Raw genomic sequence first — 21,630 nt, 5'->3', positions numbered from 1 at the left:
TTGTTAACTTCCAATTCTTTCATGTGAAGCAGTTAAGTGTCTACTTGTAAGTGCAGCAGAAGAAACATGGCTTTCTGCTGGGAAAACTTTCTCTCTCACTTTCCAATTCTGGAAGAAAATGATGGAGCAAACTGAGCAATCAGATAAATTACTCGTCATATTAGAAAGGCAAGTTAACATTGCTCCTGTGACTCATTTGGGAGTTCCTTTTGTTTTCTTGCTGCAAAAAAAGATTGGAAGGAAGCTGTATGAAAGGACTATTATGCAAAATTGCTCCAGAGTCAACAGAACTTAAGAAACTGGGGCTGGAGTAGAGGCTGGTTAAGCAACATTAGGAAGATTTCAACATGGACCTAACACTCAGATAAATATCATTTATAACACTATTTGTTTTGGAGGGCTGTTCTTTTTCGTTCCTCCCATCCTTCCTCCCTTTCTCTCTCTCCCTCCCTCCTCCCTCCTCCCTCTCTCCCTCCTTTCCTTCCTTCTTTTCTTCCTCTCCTTTTTTTTTTTCTTTGAGACAGGGTCTCACTATGTCGCTCATGCTATATTTGAGCTACTGGGCTAAGTAATCATCTTGCCTCAGCCTCCTGAGTAGGTGGGACTACAGGTATGCACCACTGCACCTGGCTGCAACACTGGTTTTCACATTGAATCATATGCTCTTTCGGTGAACTGCTGGAGGTCAGACCAAGTCTCATTCATGTTTGTAGCTTGCACATCTACTCCACTGTGGTGCTTGGCACATAGCAGATATGCCAGTAAAAGTTGTTGTATCATATTTATTATTATATGTTTGGCTTTTACCTTGCTCACTCTTGAGTTACGAACTGCTGAAGATTCTTATCTCTGCTTTATCCAGAAGTAGAAGCACCAGTATTTGAATTTGTATGTTAAAAATACATTTACTGCAGCATCATCTTCTATAGACAAACACTACAATAGCTTAACTTATTTAGTAATTAAAATGAGTAAAATTTAAAGAAAAGTACTAGACAATACAGACCTGTCACATACATGTGTGTGTATATAAGTGTGTGTATATATATGTGGATGTATGTATATATGTGTCTAGATATATGTATGTATGTATATATGTACCATATATATGTATGCATGTAGATACGTAGCATATATATAGCATATATGTATGCTATATATATATATATAACTATGAGCTAAATGAACACAAATTACATACTTGATAAGTATACTAATGGAAGAATATTAGTTAGTATTTCTTCCTTGTTGCCATAATAATGGGCTCTATTTTCTTTTAGAAAAAAGCCAGAGTTGATAGTTGAGGGTAAATGTGTGTTAATATTTCTTTGTGGAGGAGACAGTACACAAACATGTCTTTATTAACCACCTACTATGTGCCAGGAACTATGCTAGGCACTTTGTGTGACTTACTCAATCTTCACAACACTCCTGGGAGGTAGGTATTACTATGGCCATTTAAATAACAAGGAAACTGAGGCACAAGGAAAACATGTCCCAATCACACAGGTGGGAGTCACAGCCAGGGTTGTTGTCCATACCCATCTCTTCCTGCCATACTGCCTCTAGATAGCTATGTTTCAGTTAGCAGGGCCATGGGGAATAAAGCTACATAGATATGAAGTTACAGCTCAGGGACCATCATGCCCCAAATGTGCAGGTCCAAACAAGTCATATAGAGTGACTATCACAGCAACTCAATATCTAGGTGAGAGCAAAATAAGTGATACTGTTTCATAGGCAGATGTCCTTCATGTAAGCCTCCTGCCTGGGAGCTGGGTGGCATCAGAATATTTAGAAGTCAGTGTATTTATCAGTTTCTACATATCAGCGTGTGGAGTTTGGAAAAGTGCTCCAAGTGAATCTGATGTCCCCCACAACACACAAAAAGACTCCAGTTGAGAAGTTCTGTTCTACCTCAGTGGTTCTCAAAGCTGGCTGCCCACTGGAATCACCTGAAGAGACTTACAGAGTCCAGAGGCCTGGGCCTTACCTCAGAGATTCTGACGAATTGGTCTGGGTACATCCTGCACATTGACATATTTAAAAGCTGCCCAAAGGATTGGCTACATAATTTGCAGAGCATGGTGCAAAGTAAAAGTGCAGGACTCCTTGTTCAAAAATGTGACCACAGAGCAACAAAGCTCAAGTGCAGGTCCTTCTGAACATCGGGCCCTGTGCAAATGCACCAGTCACAGGTCCATGAAGCCAGGCCCAGCTGCCCAGTGATACTGACATGCCGCTCAGGCTGAAAACCATAGGCTTAAACCATCCAAGCACTTTTCAAATGAATTAGTGAACTGCCAAAAGCCATGGCATTCCTGAAATTTATCTCTGTACTTCTGAATACTTTTGAAAGCAAAGCACACATACAGGCTGCCTCATACTGCACAGGGCCTGGCACATAGTGTGGACTTAATAAATGTGAGAGGAGAGAAAGAAGAAAAGAAGGAAGGAAGAAATCAATGAAGATGTATAAGACATTATGAATCAAACTACTTTCCTAATTGGGAAATGTTATTTAATTTTTAATCTTTGTGACTGGTCTTCAAGTCTAAAAACTCATACAGTTTTTAAAAATTATAAAATACAAACATGCCTTCTTTGGGTAGGGCATGGTGGACTTTGTGATTGGTTACCTTCGTGGTCATGGTGTCACTGCTCTCAGAAATCTGCTCTGCAGTGACGTAAAGAATGGAAATTCTGTAAAAAGAACTCCTTTTCTGTCTGGCAAAGAAATGTCTTCATATTCTCCAAGCCAGGAGGTTTTCAAAGCACCAACTGCAAAGGATGTCACTTAATATCTAATCCTCACTAGGGGATTATGTTCTCCCCTGTAACTAAGTAGCCCCCTGAGTGCGGCTGGGAGGCAAATTGGTAGTGAGTGGAGAAAGAAGCTCCATGTCTACACCCAAACCACACGTGAGACATTGGATGTTGGCGGGCCCTTCATTTCTCCAGAACTTAGCTTTCTCATTGCTATACAATAAAAAGAAGTGACCAACTGTCTTTCTTTACTAACAGGGTGTTGGGAGAAGTCTAGGAGAAAGTGCTTTGTAAACTACAAACCGTTTGAAACACTTGTGGGTGGTTATTTATTTATTTATTTATTTATTTTTTGAGACAGAGACTTGCTGTGTCGCCCAGGCTGGATTGCAGTGGCATAATCTCGACTCACTGCAATCTCAGCCTTCTGGGTTCAAGCAATTATTCTGCCTCAGCCTCCCACCACCACGCCTGACTAATTTTTATATTTTTAGTGAGACGGAGGTTCACTATGTTGGCCAGGCTGGTCCTGAAGTCCTGACCTTGTGATCTGCCCACCTCAGGCCCCCAAAATCCTGGGATTACAGGTGTGAACCATCATGCCTGGCCTTTATTTATTTATTTATTTTTTAGACAGTCTCGCTCTGTTGCTGAGGCTGGAGTACAGTGATGTGATCTCGGCTCACTGCCACCTCCACTTCCCGGGTTCAAGTGATTCTCCTGCCTCAGCCTCCCAAGTAGCTGGGATTACAGGCTTGTGCCACCACTCCTAATTTTTGTATTTTTAGTAGAGACAGGGTTTCTCCATGTTGACCAGGCTGGTCTCGAACTCCGGACCTCGGGTGATCTGCCTGCCTCAGCCTCCCAAAGTGCTGGGATTACAGGCATGAGCCACCAGGCCAGGCCTGTTTTAAAAAGACATAACAGAAGTAGGTAGTTGGGAGGGAGAGTGCAGAGTGGGGGATCTCACTGGAAGAGAAAAGAGAGGAAAAGTAGGTTTCGGCAGCCTTTTGAGACTTATGGTGACTGATCTAAGACACATCAGAGCTTTCTGCCAGGGGACATGGTGAAGTTTCCCTGCCAGGTGCCTGAGCACGGAGGGTGTCTTCAGATAAGCCTAGGATACTAAAGTCTGGGCTTCTGGCCCTTGAGCACACCACAGCCTACAGCCTTATAGAAAGGTGGGAGTCAATGGGCGTATTACTATTATTAATAACAAACAGGAAATCAAGACCGTGTGTCACTTATAATCTAAGAAATTGCTGTTGCCTGTGATCTTTGACTTCAGTTTAATATAGTATCTACAAGAAACTATTTTTGCTTTTTGATAATTTTCCTGCAATTAGGGCCAGGACTTGATGTCTGTGCTACTTCGATTCGCCATCATCTGAACTCTAAAGAGCTTCCTTTTACATGAGCTCCAAATCATGGCCATAACGTTTTCATTTTTAATAAAAATTCATAATACCTAGAAAATATTTCTAGCAATTCAAGAATTAACATTATATTTAAGACAGACACTTCAAGGAAACGATTGTGCTGGGGAGTGGTTGTGGCTGATTCTTTTCACACAGATTCTTTACTGACAGTAAATGCGGTCAGCCTAATTTTGGTCCGACTGGACTTTGATTGGCACATATCTTTGTGGCTGACATTGGGTCCTCTCCTATAGCCAAACATCTATTTGGTTAGGACCCAGATCCAGCTGTAGGCCAGTCTAGTGGCCGATGTGCTCAGCAGTGGTTCTCAAACTGTGGTTCTTGACCAGTAGCATCAGTATCACCTAGGAACTTGTTAGAAAATGCACTTTTCCAAAACCCACCTAGACCCACAGCATCAGAAGCTCAGTAGGTGGGGCCTGTGACCCGGGTTTTAGCAGCCTCCAAGTGATTCTAATGCCTGCTTCATCTGTTTGAGAACCTGGCCCTCAAGGCTGTCAGTTGAGGGTAATTTAACCAATTCCTATGCGTTTCCTCCCAGACAGCTGCTGAAATTATTCCCTACAAGTTTCAGCTCCTTGCCAATTCTTCTTCTTTCCTACCTTCCTTGACAAAATGAGGAAGTGAGAAAAAGTGGTTCAGCAGCATCAAATGCCTCAACTATTATATGTAAAATCAGAAGAAAAGAACTCTCAATTTTTGAAAACAAAACATTCACCTACCAGCAGATATTTCAAGCAGTAGCTGCTGGTTGTGCACAGCTCAAATCTACACAGAATTGCACTTTTTTAAAAAAAGCAGCATTCTGAAGTCAAAAACTGCCTTGGGGGAAAAAAAAGGAAAGCGGAGCTACTAGTTACTAATTCAAGCTTACACCAGAAATGGAATTTTTAAAGAATACATTTAAACTAGGTTTTAAAGCGTGATTTCAAGCAAGTTTTGACACACTAGCCTGTGCAAGATAAATGAGGTATGGCTAAACCAGGGAGAGCAGAACCATGGTACACACTCCACCACTTCCTGACCCTGCACAGAGGACAGACATTATTAGTTGATCACAACCATCATCAGCCTTTCACCAGAGTTCCTCAGATACTCATCACCAGACCACTGAGTTGGCACATGAGATGGAACCTGCTTGACAGCCATGGTATTCACAATACCTAATATCCAGGGAGTGAGCAAAAATGGTTGTCTCTTTTCTTGTAAGTTTTTATAGTTGTTAGACAACTGCATACCTATATATCACATATGTGTGTATATATCTTCACACACATACATATATCTATATTTTATATGTAATTAGCTTATTTTCATAAACAAGCACTTATGATTAAAGATGCTAAATATCTCAGTCCTTGTTGTACTTCCTAATGCTGATAATTGATCACACTCAGAGGAAGAGAACCAGAAGACAGGACCAGGGTATTCTATGAGGATCATGCTTTCTCCAGGGCATGTGGGACAGTCTTTGTAGCATCACAATAGAGTAACAATGAATTCTAGGACAGTATCACAATTCCCAACAAAGAGGCTTGAGTATTCCAAACTGCTAGACAGAAGCAATGGGTATTCCAAACTGCCATCAGAAGCAATGCCTCTGTATACTGAGCCGCTCTTTTCCACAGCAATGAGTGGCAGTTAGCCACTCTGTAACTATATGCAACAGCCCAAGGGTTATATTCATGTGAGGGTTACATTCTCCGGATCTAGATCAGCTCTAGCTGGGTTTAAATTCTAGCTCTACCATAAACTTAACTGGCAGCACAACCTCGGCAAGCTATCCTCTGAATGTTGATTTCCTTACTAGTTACAAGAAAATATACATGTGTACACATACATATGCTCTAACTCACAGAGCAATAAGAGAGTTAAATGAGATAATGCTTGTGAAGGATGTAGAGTATTGTCAGACACACGGTGAGTGTTCAAGAGATGCTAGCTACTTTGACTATGTTCCTGAAGACATGTCTATGATTTCCTCTCCTAGAAATGCTTCTTGCCGTAACTCCTATTCAATGTGGAGCTACCCTCATGCTGCCTATCTGCACTCTGAAGGACCCCAGGACTGTCAAACTTGCTAGTGACCTTTCTGCCAAATCATCCCCAAGGAAACCCAGGCCTTTGTTGGCCTCACAGATGACTCCATCCCCATCCATACATATCACACATTCCCTCATCCCAACTATTCTCACACAGCCCTTTCACTGCAGGCTTCCTTCTTCCAGACAATCATCCATTCCTGGAAATGTTGAATCAATAGCTGCTAGAGTCAGAGGAGAATGTATTTATTAATGAAAATACAAATGGCATGTCTTCCTCTGGCAACAACTTCTGGTGACACCTTTACCTACGTAGTCATGCTTAGGCTGTTGCATACAGTTACACGGGTTTCACACTCCACAACCCAGGAGTGCCATTCAAGCTGTAGGGCCCTGACTCATGTTCTGGGCAAGTCTACTGATCAAACTGACCAGAATTAACCAATACATTGGAGTTGACCTATGAGATGACACCTGATAGTCAGACTCATGGTAACAATAAGCTAATATTCTCTGAACATACCAAGGTAACCTGCTGCCCTCTGTAAAGATACTTCAATTACTCTCATTATCTGCAGTGAGAAGAGGAAGGGTCAGCTTTCCTTCACTCCACTGGGCCACTTTCAGAGCATCAGATGATTCATGATCTCATGCCACCTCTCCAGTCTCTCTTCATTCTCCTAAACACTATCTAGTTCTCCAGATTTTTAACACTGCCATGTTCTCCCACCAAGAACCTATTTTCATTTGCCATATATAACAAATATTTAATTGAGCACTTAAGTGCCATGCACTAGGTAGGTAACAGACCAACAAAACACATACATTCCTTTGCTCCCACGGAACTTTGAGCCTTGTGAGGAAAGATGGACATTAAACAAATGATTACTTAATAATTAATGATTTATTATTGTCTTCTTGTGTGGCATCACACCTGGCTCGCAATTATTATATTTTTATTTCTTTGATCAACATTTGCAACAACTTTAGGAGAAACTTTGGCAGTTGACGCAACTCTTCAGCCTCACAGTTTCTTAATTGTCCTCCATGGGTCTTCACTCACATGCACAACTGCCACTCCCCACACCCTGGGTGCCAGGCAGCCTTCCTCTCCCTTAACCTGAGGCCCCTCATTTCTGATCACAGCCTCCATGCTACCACTCCCCATCAGCTCCAAGCACCAAGCCCACTGGTCACTCCATTCATCACATTCATTTGGGTATACCCCAGTTTGGATAAGTTTAGTCACTTAAATGTAGCCTCGATCCTAGCATCAACCATCTCAAAGCCTCTCCGTACCATCTAAACAAAACCCCATAACCTCCAAGGTTTTACCCATTCTTTCCCATCCCCCTCTTCTAGTCCAATCCAAGCAGAGCATTTATAGGATTTGGCTCACTAGAACATTGGTCCTTTCACCCACCCTGCTATGAAACCTATTTTCTATGGGATAAAATTCATATAGCAGCCTCTGGATCTCTAGATCTTGGCCTGATTCTCCAGATTTAGTGTTCAATACTTAACCACAGGAAATCCCTCCCCAGCAACTTTCCTTCCCCTTGTTCTCAGGATGTGACATATAATGTCAGTCCATCCAAAGCCTTCACAGCCTCAGGGGCCACTTTGTTCTCTCTTCCCTGAGTCCTCTCCTGCCATCAAACCTTCTCTCCCATCTCCAGGGCTACACATTCTCAGGGCCCTCCTCTGAGCTCTCAATAACTGCCTTCCTCTCACTGAGTGGCATTGAATGTCTGTGCTTTAGACACTAACCCCTGCATGGCAGGACTTGTTAGACATTGAGTGTATTTTTCCAGCATCCCCCGCCCCCCGCCGAGTCACATACACAGAAACAATGTTTACTGAATAAAGTTATTTCTGAACTCTAAACTTAATCCCTCCTGCAACAAACATAGCCTTCTCCTCTGGCTCTATATTTAGCAGGTGCAGGGTGGTTCTTCTGCAACCTCTTTGAAATAACTTTACACAGTCTGGAGGGTGGGGGTGTACTTATAAGTGTTCAACTACCAGCTCTCCAGGAAGGAAGGAAGAAGGGAGGGAGGGAGGGAGGGAGGAAAGGAAGGGTGGGAAGGAGGGAGATAGGGAGGGAGGGAGGAAGGAAGGAAGGAAGGAAGGAAGGAAGGAAGGAAGGAAGGAAGGAAGGAAGGAAGGAAGGAAGGAACAAATAGAGGGCAGGCTCAGGATCTGTAGCATTTGCCCGTTCCCACGGCGTAAATACTTCTACTACGGTGATGTCAAGCTACCAAAATGATGTCTCTGAACATGGGGCTAGAAACAGATGTGCATAATTGGCTCTTGCAAGCTACTGCAGGCTGTCCAGCAGAGCATGTCCACTGCTGGGAGGTCATATTCATTTTCCTTCTTAAATCATTTAGTTTTCCTCTCTGTCACTATCTCATTCTCTCACATGCCTCATGAAAACTTACTTTTTCTACTAGTGTTTATCCTTGAAGACTCAGGCCAGAGGTCATTCTTTGCAGAGCCTTCCTGACATGCCCAGCCCCTCCTAGAACAGCAAGCTGGATGCTGCTCTGTGCTGGCCCTACACTTTGCATAATACATGCCTGTGTGGATGGTGTGGAATAATTAACCGTTACTGGCCTGATTTTTTCCCACTAAATCTGCCAGACCTGTGAGTCTGTTTATTCGCCTCTGGAACTCCACATCCAGCAAATAAGAAGTATTCAGTAAAAGCCTGAGGGAAGAAGAGGAGGGAGAGAGGAAGGAGGGAGGGAGAGAAAAAAATAAAGGAAGAATAAAGAACTTCTGGTTCTTCTTTTTATGTTTTGTTGCCATTTTGCAACCCAAGTTTCGCCCTGCTTCAAATATTTCAAGTGACTAAGAGAAACATTGCCAGTTACATGGCATAAATCTTACCTTAACATATTCCTTACTTTTGAAACAATTTGACCTCCACGCCAGCTCTTTTAGCACTGAAGAGTCAGCCTCAGTGGGGCAGGGTATGAGGGAAATGAGAATGATGACAGAGGAGAAAAGGACCTGGAAAAAAATGGGTTCCCTGCAGGAGTGTATTCTGTTAAAATTGCATAAATTTATGCACAGAAGTTAATATCCACAGGGATTCACTCTGGGATATTCTGAATTACAAGGAGATGGGTCTCTCCTAGAGAGTGGTGAGCAGTAACTGGGAAGAGGTCTTTATGCCATGCTACTGGGCATCATAGAAACTACTAAATGCATAATTTCTCCCCAATACCACGTGAGTCATGGAGAGGACTGAACCTTCTCTGAGCAGAATGCACAAACATGGCAGTACTGGCAAATGCTACACACAAATGGAGGTGAAGGATGGGGCAGAACTATCAATTATCCTTTTACGGGCATCCAGCAACTTGTGAGCTCACCCCAAATTGTAACTATCCAGTAGGGTCATAAAGTGAGAAGGCTCTTTACTCCTCCTCTGACAAAGGCAGGCGGGGGTGGGGCTGATGTGTGCTCTCTGGGATGAAATACAGTCCAGAACACATCGCTCTAAGCACATGACATAAATAACAACATTAAAGTCACTAACACCATTACCACAAGCCATAACAACAATTAATAACGCAAGCAAACAGAGTGCAGGACTGAAAGCCCGCTCCCCCCAACACTCTTTGATGTTTACTGGAGAAATCTGAGCCCTTAAGAGTTATCCAATTTATCTGGTACTCAGCCTTCCAAGGCATGATCCTTAAATATGTCAGCATCTAAATGGGAAGAGAAAATTATTTGCACAGAAGTGAAAGTCGTGGCTCAGTAACATTCTTAATGTAAAAGTCAATGGGAAATATGTATAAACTCATGTGGATCTGAGTCTGATGACCCAACTGAAACTCCTGAAGGGTTAGCAGGAGTAGGTGGTGTGTCATTTCCCAGCACCCACCACACATATGCTGAAAGAAGTGTGAGGACGAAGTTATTCAAGAGGGAAACCAGAGAAAGAAGATGGCAGCCTAATGGGGCAGAATCTCAAATGTGACTTCCAATTTCACAGATGGCTTTTTGACCCCTGAGTGCATTAAGAGAGCAGTGAACAGAAGGATGGTGACATTCCCCCTAAAGACAATATATGAAGTAGCTGTAAGACTTTGACTAAACATATTTTATTGAGTTAAAATATTATTGAGAGAGGCAATTCCATGGCTTTCCCAATAATGATATGAATAAAGCACTTCTAGATCCAAGAACCTAAAAAAGATGACAGCATATTAGTGAAGAGAGCTTGGACCATGGCTAACAAGAATTGAAGAGGAAGAAAAGGCGAAGAATGTTATAGAAGAAAATAAACAAATTTAACACATCTTTTAAGAAGGTTTATAAGACACAGGAATGAGATTTCTTTTAATGATATTTTGAGATGTTTTATCTGATTTACATTAATAAGGCTAGGTCCGTTACCAAATTGACTCAACTACTAGCCCACTAAAGGAAGATGAAAATTCTAGATCAGTCTTAGGTATGATTTCCTGAGAGCATCTCAGGCAGTGAGTTTCACGCTGGGCTGGGTTTCTATTCCAGTGCAGGAAGGTGGATGAGGGCAAACACATTTCTTGAGAGTGAAATTTGTCTTGTGTTGTTACCAGCTATACCGTAGACTTTTTGTAAAAAAAAAAAAAAAAAAAAAAAAAGAAGGCTATAGGTTGACTTTCTTCTGGAAACAGTGGTCTCTCTTCTACTTATCATGGTCTGTCTTCAAATTCATGTACATAGGAAATGGAGAACTTACAGTATGGCAAGATATCTTGACTTTAAGCCATTGAGATATCATTGTTAGTAAGTGGAATACTAAAAATGTAGATTTCTTTCAAAGCCTTTTCAACTAAGTACCTTCTGTCTCTCTCCTTATCTGCATTTGGTGGTCCATTTCCAGAAAGTTATTTCTGAATCTATAAAACTGCAGCTGACTTTTCTGCAACAACAGACAAGCCTGGCCACCATGGTCAAGGTCCCCAAAGATCCCAAGTGATGTTTTCTCTCTGTCCTAGATACACACGTAGATAGTTCAGACTCATCTTCTGAGAAGAAAGAAGATAGAAGCTCTCCTCCTAATGGGGTCTTTCATACTGAAAGAGACCATCTAGGTGGTAGAAAGAAGATGTTTGGACACCAGGAGAACAGAAATAAGACAGGGAAGAGCCATACCTGCTCCGATGACCTCTTCAATTTTCACAAAAGATACATCAATCTCCTTGGCGAACTCCCGGACAGCTTCGTTGGGATCCTCATAAGTGAAGGGGTCAATGTAGATCTTCATCCCTGGGGAGCCTTGTTGGAGGAGATAAGCAGGGTTAACATCCCAAAGAGGACACAGCTGTCATTCAGCACTGCTGATGTCCCCAACACTAAGGGCATTCCTGGGAGGAGCTCTCTTACACACCAGGCTGCAACCTTTCTCTGCCTCTCCTCCTCTTGCTGGGCCTCCCCATCTCCCTTCCTTCTGGGTCATTCTAGACTGATTCTCTGTCCTCTACTTCTCCTCCATATTTGCTTCTTTTTTTTGAGCTTTTGATGAAATGTGGAGCAGATTAGTTATAAGTGACAGATCAGGACCAGTTCCCACACTGGGCACTTACAGAAGGCAAGGAAGCTGATTGATGCCAACCAAATGCATTAGCAGAAAAGTGGTGGTAAAATGGTAGGGTAGATATCAATATTTATCAACTTGACAATTTTCCTGAATGGAGGCCACTGTTAAGGTTATAACTGACAGCTGTGGTGCAGGGCTGTAAGAGGGATGAGGATGGATTTCTTTTACAAAGAAAGAAATTGCTATTAGAAAAACCTGGAGATGGAAGTGCCAAGACGGTATACCAGAAGAGAAAATGTGAAGAGAAAAACTTAGAAAACACTAATAGAGAAAAGAGCAAAGTCTACATAGAAAAAATGAGGTGGTATGAAAGAAAAATGGTGATTGAATCTTCATGCCTTCGGACACACTGAAGTATGAAAAACAAATAAAATGGTGAATGAGAAATACATAAAGGAATATAGACCTTGTCACTGATATATACAGTGGCAAGATAAATAGGTGTGCATGGGGACAAAGTAGAGAATTGTCACTGCAGAGAAAAAACATTCAAAAAGTAGAGAAGAGGGAACAAAAAAAGGAAATGGAACCCAAGAAACAAATGCATTCATTCACAATGTAATTTTTCAACACGTTTGATATGTCATTAGGCAAAGTACAGGAATTGTTTACATGGTGGTGGGTGGTGGAAAGGCTGAGGCTTCGAAGGTCAAATGACATGGTCCGGTATCACAGCCTTGGGAAGAGTAGGGGCTTTCCCTGCCAGGTACTGCTGTCTCATTCAAGAAACAGTCAGGTCAGCAGGGGCAAGCAGGCCTAAAAAAGCCACCCTGCAGGGTGCAGGGACTGGGGCGCAAGGCTGAGGTTAGGCCTCAGGTTTCACGAGCTCCATTTTAGCACCTCCCTCCTCTTCATGTCCCCCACCCCTCACCACTGAAGCTTGTTCCTTGGTGACCCCCAGCTCTAGTTTTGACATTTTCCATCCAAAAATCTTCTGATGGCTCTATAGCTACCCTAAACTGGTGTTGCTTGGTCACCAATTCAGGCAAGAAATGGAAATACTAGAGTGTAATCCAAATGAAGACGTAAGATACAGCAAATCATTGAGGGGAATTTTTATTTTTATTTTTATTTTTATTTTTTGAGACGGAGTCTTTCTCTGTTGCCCAGGCTGGAGTGCAGTGGTGTGATCTTGGCTCACTGCAACCTCCGCCTCCCGGGTTCAAGCGATTCTTCTGCCTCAGCCTCTTGAATAGCTGGGATTACAGGCGTGCACCACCACACCTGGCTAAGTTTTGTATTTCTAGTAGAGATGGGGGTTTCACTATCTTGGCCAGGCTGGTCTTGAACTCCTGACCTCGTGATCCACCTGCCTCGGCCTCCTAAAGTGCTGGGATTACAGGCGTGAGCCACCGTGCCTGGCCTGAGGGGATCATTTTTTAAGATAAGGAGGGCTGGGTGTCCTGTCCAGAGGAACAGTTTTTTTCTGAAAGATGAGTTATTCCCAGTCACTTGTTTTAGGGTTGTTCACATCATTCCAGAAGGCTCCTTGAAAGCTTTGGGAGGACACTGACTTGGGAATATATAGACTGAAATGTGAACAAAACAAATTGAGAGATCCTCACCTTTATGTAGAATATTCTAGTCCCTAGGATGGGATATGAGGGATGTGTGTACGTAGGAAGAGACTTCTGCTTTAATAACAGTGGACAAAGAAAAACAGAGATGGGGGTGCCAGGCCTTTTTCATTTGTTATAAAGAACAAGTGAAGAGTAAGAACAGACAAACCAGATTGGAAGCATATAGAGAACCCCGGTCAGCATCTCCAGGCCACCCCATCTTACCTTGGGTTCCCCCAGAAGCAGCCCTAGAGGCAAGATTTTTGAAAGTAAGTGGCTTATCTGGGTGGTGATCCCAAGAAGCACCTGAGATGAGAAAGGAAGTAAGATAGAGAAAGGAAGGCAGCCTGTAAGAGGTGGGTTCTCAAGCCACTGACCATGTGGGTCATTGAGCAGGCCTAATTCCCCTGAGATTCACATCTAAACAATGTCTAGGTTAGCACATGTTTCAGAGTTGGCCCACCTTGGGGTCGAGGGAGCTGTGATATTTCCACACAATTGGTCAGGGGCTGCTTGGCCTGTTGTACGCGTGGGCGGGGGAGGCTCCAGGGCCAGGGAAAGCAGTCAGGCAAAGCAACACTGATGCCGCAGGTGGAAGCCAGCTGATGTGCGACTGGCAGCAACAGATGCACTCAGAATGCAAAAGGGACAGCAGGTCAGTGTCAACAAGCTGTGACTTCTCCCAGATTGTGTGCTGTGGTGAGAGGAGGTAAAGAGCCCAGATGTTAGGACCCAAAGGTAAGGTCAGGACCCCCAAACTTTTTACTAGCCCTGTGTAATGTGACAAGTCGGCACACATCTCTTAGCATGGTTTCCTCCAAGGTGACTGTGAGATTAAAGAACATATTGCTGATGACATACCTAGCACAGTGCCTGATGTACAGTGATGACTCACTGACTGATAGACTTGTTATATCATCAGTAAATTGTTCTAGGAAGTGTTTGGGGAGGTAGGAAGAGGAAGCAAGTGGAGGGTGGGCAGTGGGGGTTGTAAGCCGCTTAGGGTTATATTAGTTACTTTAAAAATAACTACCTTGTTATTTTAGATCAAAGGCTTTTGAACGATGTATGCTAAGCTGTCCTACAGGAACTCTTCCATGGAAACTAATTAAACAATCTAGAATATGCGGTAATGAATGGTTTGCAAGTAAAGACATACATAAGGATGAATGGGAAAGGATTCTGAGTTAATGAGTTTTACAGATATTGGCCCCAATCAGTTCAAGGAAGGAGCTATTCCCAGAAGGGAAAGGGCTCATCTCTTAATGATGCCAGGATTCTTTTGGGCCAGTAAGGTGCAAATAAGTGCACACAAATGGAACAAAGTCTGCACTGTGAAGATGGGTGCACTTTACTGACGAAGAGAGGTGTGCTGCTTTGCTAGCTTGTAGAATTAAGAAATATGTGTGTGCGTGTGTGTGCACACACATATGTGACGTCACAGCTGCTGTTCTGGGGCCATGGGCTTTGGTGTCACTGAGGTCTTTCATCAGAAGTCAAGGAGACTGCCTGGAGTAGTGATGCAATGTCAGTTTAGAACATCTTAATGGCTGCATCTATGCAACAATTAGACTCCGTACTCATTTTCTCTGAAATTGAGGAAAGCATTGTCATATTGAAGAAGGGAAACTGAAAAAGTGAAAAATTGGTCTAACAAATGGTTCAAACTCAATGACTTTCCCCTAAGTTCTGACAGGGTGGGCTGAGAAAGTGGCTTTGCTGTTACTTCTCTGTGGGGGTCATAGTCTGTGCTCTAAATCGGGAGAGTGACTTTGTTGAGCACTCTCAACCCACACGTAAGTGCTCCCCCTGCATCCACCTCATCTCAGAATGACACATCTTCCTAGACCTCTCTCTTGCAGTACAGTTAGCCTTTCCAAATCTTAGAAGATGATGAGGGAAAAAAAAGTCTTTAGCTAGGCAGAACAGGTCATTTGTCTTTTGGCTCATTTTGTGTTTCTGCATAAATCCTACATCAGCCTGTTCCTGCTCCCACTTGCCAGTGAGCAGTTTTTAATTATCAGGAAAATGGTGTTTAGTGCAATGAATCATCAGACAGTGAACAAGGAATTCAAGTCAGCTACAGAGTCGGGCACAGCCAAACATTTAGAGACAGGGCTCAGAAAACGTTCTCAGATTTGTGAGTGTTGGGGAAATATTATTAGTGGCAGTAATAATAATATCAGATGTAATATATCCCTATAATGTAAAGCATTTTATAGTAATCTGTACTATGCTTTATATTATCATTATTGCTAATATAAATATTGTTAACATATTTATATGTTATAGTTTCCAATTATTTTCATCATAGGTTACATACCTGTGGCACAAAAATGTTATGTATGGATTAACCTACTGATTATTAGTACCTCAAAAGAGAGAAAAATCTTTAATTTTGTGTTCTTTTAATTTATTAATTTTGATTAAAGATCTAATTTGCAGACATCTGAGTTCTTTGACCTAAAAATTCCCTTATGCTATAGTTAAGATAAACTACAGCCTTAAAGGACCATAGTCTCAGGAGAATTACCAAATCTTAAACATGAACCAAGCCTTTAAATATATTAGGTTTGGGGAGAAATGATTTAGCCACTGTCCAGAACCTTGTTGCATGGAATGGAGTAGTTCTTGAAGCAGAAGAAACTTCTGACCATTGTCAAAGACCCACATCAGTAGATCAGGATGCTCTCAAAAGTGAAAAGGCTGGGACATGTCTCTGGGGATGTCGCAGACATGTAGATTGTATCTGAAAAGTGGGGGACACATTTTACAAGTGCCAGGGTCTCAGGGAAGAGCAGAAGAGGGCTGGAAAGGGCCATTTTAAACAGTAGGTGATATTTGGGGATTGAAAGCTGGAGGGAGAGGAGTGAATGCTTCTATCCAGGCCTCCTGTGCATTCAGGAAGTAAACAATCAATACCGTGGACATCTTAGTGGAGACCACGAATACCCACATGGCTCCAGAGGTGCCAGGAAAAGCCTGGCACTTCCAAGCTGGTGGAGGATGCCTAGAATTCCACAGTATGGTTTCAGAGGTAGTGCATTAGGCTGTGTTTAGTCATTAATATTTTTGTGTCCCAGCAGGTTTGAACAGGCCCATGAGAAAGTGTGGCTTTTTGTTCTTTATTCTGGATTCAAGGCAGACGATGTCATTTTTGTGACTCCCCTAAATTTGGTTCAGATATTTAAGCACAAGGGGTTTTACGTGTTTGGAGATCTTTACATACAGGGACTTCATCCAATCTTCTGCCTCCGTATGTTGATCATCCTTTTCCTCAACAGTAATTAGGACTCCAAACCAGCACTGTGCTAAGAACTGTGGAAGCTATCAGCAAAACAAAGTTCACAAGGTTCTTTAGGCAATCAAGATATGAAATAACTGGAGAACAGTCTGAATAGTCTTGGATCAGGAGCCCACATTTGGAAATAGGTTGCAAGTGCTGCAGAGACCAGAAAAGGCAGAGGCTATGGGTGCCAGTCTTCAGGGTCAGAATCCTGAAAACACCAGAACTCAGCTTGAGCCTGAAAGAACAAGTGCACATCGCATTGCACTGGAAAAGGAGAAGCCTGGAGTATTGTGAGCCACAGCTAATGGAGCCCTGGCAGTGCGTGAGTGGGGAGAGTGACACCAGCTTGAATGTGGAGGGAATCAGTGATAGTCAGAAGCATGGAAAGGCCTTGGTTACCAATAGAGGCATTAGGATTGATGTCATGGGACACACAGAGCTGACAATGGTTCCATCAGCAAGGGATGGATGTACTGAAAGTGGGGCATTGGGGGGCTCATTTTGCTGGCAAGCTGCAGCATTTGCAGGTAGTGTGGGGAAGGGGCTAGAGGTTGGAAAAATAGCTATGAGGTTGTTATTTAATGCTAATTCAGGTGTAAGATAACAGAGTTTTCAACTGGAGTGCTGCAACAAGAAGAGCAGAAGAGACAAGACAAATTTCAAAGGAAGAAGTGGCTGCAGTTGATGAGCAGTCAGATGTGGGGAATTAGGGAGGGACAAGATGAATCCAAGTCAATGCCAAGACTTCTAGAATCACATGGCACTATTAAGCAGGTGAAGGACTTTTGGAAAGAAATCCTTTTGTAAGAGGTGCTGGCACATATGGTTTTAGACTTCGGATATACAAATGAAATATGCAGGTGCTTAGAAGCTAGTCAGAAAACTCGGACTGAAAACAGAGTCAGAAGAGTGGAACTGGAGTCGTGGGTTTGGGAGGCACATGGGTCGTAGCTGAAAGGCTGGAGACTGGGCAGTTTCTTGGAGTAAACCTACTAGTGAAGGCTGAAGAGCACTAAAAATAGTTTGCCCCACTGACCTCTGAGGGTTAAGACCAGGACAATGGGTGGTCGTCTTTTTCCATGAGAGCAGGGATCATGGGTGCCCAGCCAGTGCTTGAGGAAGAATCCAGGAGAGGACCCTCAGGGCAGACAAGGCAGGCTGGAAAAGCAGTGGGTGGGAGGAGGACCTTCCTGACACGTTGTGTTTGGGGGTTTTACCACATTTTTGGGATTTGCTCCAAAAACCAGTTATTGCTGAACATCTATCTCCCAAAGAAGAAAAGTAGACCACAGCTGCTTCCTCTTGAGGAAAGTATTTCAGAAAAAAAGCTTAACATCTCTCTGCTTTGTGGGTATCAATGACCAGGGACAGGCAGGTACTTCCCAGCAAGGCCCACTGATTCTGGGTCACTGAGGAGTTGTTGGGAAGCTGAGGGCAAAAGCTGATGATCTCAGGACCAAAAGAGTTAACCTGGTTTCTTGAGTCTCTGGCTTAGAGCCAACAGCAGACACATGGGTGAATCGAGCTCATAAAATTTATTTGCCATTTAATAAGCCCCCACTGTAAACTCAGCCACCTTTTAGTACCAAGGAGCCTTTCCTCCTCTCCCAATAAGTCTTCATTTACTCTTCTCTGACTAATGCTCTGGTTACCCTCCAGAAGAGGGAGCCAAAATTGCCAGTCTGTCTCCTTCCTCCAGGGACACACCTGACCTGCACTTTGGTTCCCAAGGTGATTTCTTCTGGGCTGGATGCTGTGTCCCTTGCAATTCTGAAATACAGGCACCACCTAGAATCCAGAAACTGGGTGTGGAATCTTGGAACTAGACATGTTTCTGGGTGTAATTTCATCCCACATCCTGTCTAAAGCAGAAATCTTCTCTCTAGCATCCTTTACTGACAGCTCTCTAGTCTCTGCTTGAATAGGAACAGAGAACTCACACCTCCCTGCACGACAGACTGTCTCTTTGCTGGACAGCTCTAGTGAGGAAGCAGTGCACTTACAATTAATAAATCTGGCCTACTTTGATATTTCACTTGACGGTGCCATTTAATCTCATGAAGCCAACAACATTTTTCTTTTGCCATGCCATTGCACTGGATGATGACTTCCACGTCCCTGCCTGGGTGTCTGCAGCACTGAACAATGGCATTTCCAAGTCTCTTTGATAGCAGATCCGAACTTGCCACTGCTCCACAAGCAAGTTGCTCTCTTCTGGACAGGCACTTTGCAGACAATGTCCTTCTTGAAATAGGATCCCAGAACTAACATCACTCTAGATAGGTTCTTACCACAGTATCTTCCCACACAGAAGATACTGTTTATATATCACCTTTTCTGATCTGAACCCTAATCGAGACCACAGAGTCAGACAGATCTGAATTTTAAACCTTGTTTTGCAAATCATGAATTCCAAGACTCTCAACAGGTGACTTGTTCTCTCTGAGGCTTTGTTTCTTCATATGCAAAATGAACCTCCTGGGGCTGTTAGGAGGATGAAACTAGTTAATATATGTAAAGTGGTTAACACAGTAAGTGTGCAATACTGGTGGTTATTAGTATTATACTGCATCAATAACATTGCTTTGGATTTTTATCAGCTATATATCACTGATATTAAGAATGTGGTCAACTAAATCATCTTTTCCACACAAATAAACAGCAAGTTAGGTCTCCTATTTGCACTGCTTTATTTTCGTTTTAACCTAAACACTAGATTCCAGATTTATCCTGCTAACATTTTGTCTTACAGATTTCAAATTAGCATTCAAAGCTGTTGGATAGTTCTGAATCTTGATTCATCTTCTCTGGTGTTAGTTTTGCTCTCCAACTGTTACCTACACACTTGATAAGCTTCCCTATGCTTGCACCTGAGTCACGAATTTAAAAATCAAACAAACAAGAGATTGAATAGGACAAGGACCAAAATAACACAAGGGACTTCCTTCCTGGCTGACAGAGTCACTAACCTACTTTCTTTTGGTAGGAAGACAAGCTCGGTATCCACTTAAAAATGCTTTCCCTTAGGAGACCATAAAATATTTTTGCCAAAATAAAAATTCACTCCATCTGCAATTCCTCTTGAATTTACTAAAGGTATAACCTTGGTAAATTAGATGAGGCCCTTATACTTTTTTCTTCATGAACCTTTGGGGGTTCCCAGTGATCACTGAATTCAAGTTTAAATGCCCAGAACCCATCTGCTTAATCGTCTTTCCAAATGTTTGGCAGGGATCAAGTTCAGACTCCTGTTCTGTAATCTCTGTGCTCTGCCCTCTTACCCTATGTGAAAACTAGGGTGTTTGTCAATCTAAAGTCTTCGGGCACATACCCCATTTGTTTGTGCTTTTCCCAAAGTTCACCAACAGTAGTGCTGTAATGTTATTTGCAGTTTCCTGCAAACAGATGTGAGTCTGTCAGGGCCGCTTTCTGAAAGCTCTTGACCCTAAACCCCTTAACAAGCTCTCATCTTCCACTCTCCCTACCCCCACACATTCCACCCAACTCAGAAATCAGGGAGGTGTCAACCTCTACAAAGTATGTAGTAATCTAATCCTTGTAAATACCTTTTAGATTCTACATTTCCCAAATGTATACATTTGGGAAATACATTTGGGAAATGTAGAATCAACTGGAACTTTTTTCAAGGGATTCCCAAACTTATACTTGCCCACCTAGATCATCCAGGTGGCCACCTGGACTGCCTAAATCATCCCACCCAGTCAATTGTTAGTCAGCCAGCACCTACTGAGAACTGGCCCACTAAAACCATGAAACAAACTCTCTCTGCCTCTTCCAGGACTCGGAAAACCACATCCCTACCCTCCCACCCTTAAACATGCACGATAGGCTCAGAGGAAGAGCATCCAGCACCACACCCAGCACATCTTCTCTTCCAGCCTGCTTTCCAGCTATTCTCTTTCCACTCAATTCCGAATTCTCTTTACATTCCTGTTCACTGGGCTCCCGGCTCTGAGGAGGAACATAAACCAGTGCCCTAGAAGCCACATTATCTTCTCAGGTTTACCAGATCTGCCATGTCTCAACTAGCTAGAGAAGGTATTCTGTTTGCAAACATTTCTGTCATTTCTTCTTCAGCCTTTGCATCAGTTTGAAAGGAAGGTCTGGGAGGGGAGGGGCTGCCAGCCTCTCTGTAGTGTCCTGTGCTCTGCCTGCAGGCAAGAGAGGCAGGGGCTTGCTCAGACATTAATGAACAAGCTGGGGAGCTGCTGGTTTTCTGTTACTCCCCAGTCGGGAAGATCTCAGAGCTCCAAATTGCTGTCTGCATCCCCCAGAAGTTCATGCCTGTGGATGGTCCAGGTATAATTATGTGCACACATTCTGATCAGACATTATCAATCTTTCTGCCTCCTGCAGTGGGATTCAGAGTGGGGAGCCACCAAACACCAACTTGGACAGCTGGGATTAGTCCCGGAGCTGCTCCTCATAATCAGGCTGTGGAAAGAGCATGGGCTCTGCAGCCAGGCTTAGAGGGTGTGCAGTCTGCCTCTGCTACTTAGTCATGTGCCCTAGATAAGTCACTTAACCTTCCTAGATTAGTTCATTTCTCTTAGAGTGGTTGTGAAGGTTCAATGAGTTTAAGAGAGCTACTAGAATAAAACTCCCAATGCTGGTAGTTCCCTAACCCATTACTTCTACCCCTACCCCCTCTTTGGCCAGGCCCTCCCTCCATCAGAGCCTTCCATTTCCCCTTCTGTTATATGAGTGCTGAGCCATCCACCAGCTCTACACTCCTTTGACCATGATTCTCCAACAGTAATAGCTTTAGTCAGGAAGATGGATATTCACAGGAGTAAATGCACAAATGCAATTCAACGCAAGAGACTGAGTTCAGAGAACTTGGGTGCAAAGAGGAGCCAGCTGCCCAGGGTTGGATCAAAAGAGAATAGTTATGAATAGAGGGAAAGGA

At 43.1% G+C, this 21,630-nt stretch overlaps 1 protein-coding gene across 1 annotated transcript in view; it reads right to left on the bottom strand.

The window, feature by feature from the left end:
- EPHB1 (EPH receptor B1) overlaps positions 1-21,630 on the bottom strand; it is a 445,762-nt gene that overhangs the window by 62,072 nt on the left and 362,060 nt on the right. The window contains exon 10 of the mRNA XM_010364833.2: positions 11,408-11,530. Within this exon, the coding sequence (XP_010363135.1) occupies positions 11,408-11,530 (123 nt within the window). The remainder of the gene's footprint in view (positions 1-11,407; positions 11,531-21,630) is intronic.

Source organism: Rhinopithecus roxellana, chromosome 1 (assembly GCF_007565055.1).
Source record: "Rhinopithecus roxellana isolate Shanxi Qingling chromosome 1, ASM756505v1, whole genome shotgun sequence".
NCBI lineage: Eukaryota > Metazoa > Chordata > Mammalia > Primates > Cercopithecidae > Rhinopithecus > Rhinopithecus roxellana.
This window is presented reverse-complemented; position numbering and strand designations above follow the sequence as displayed.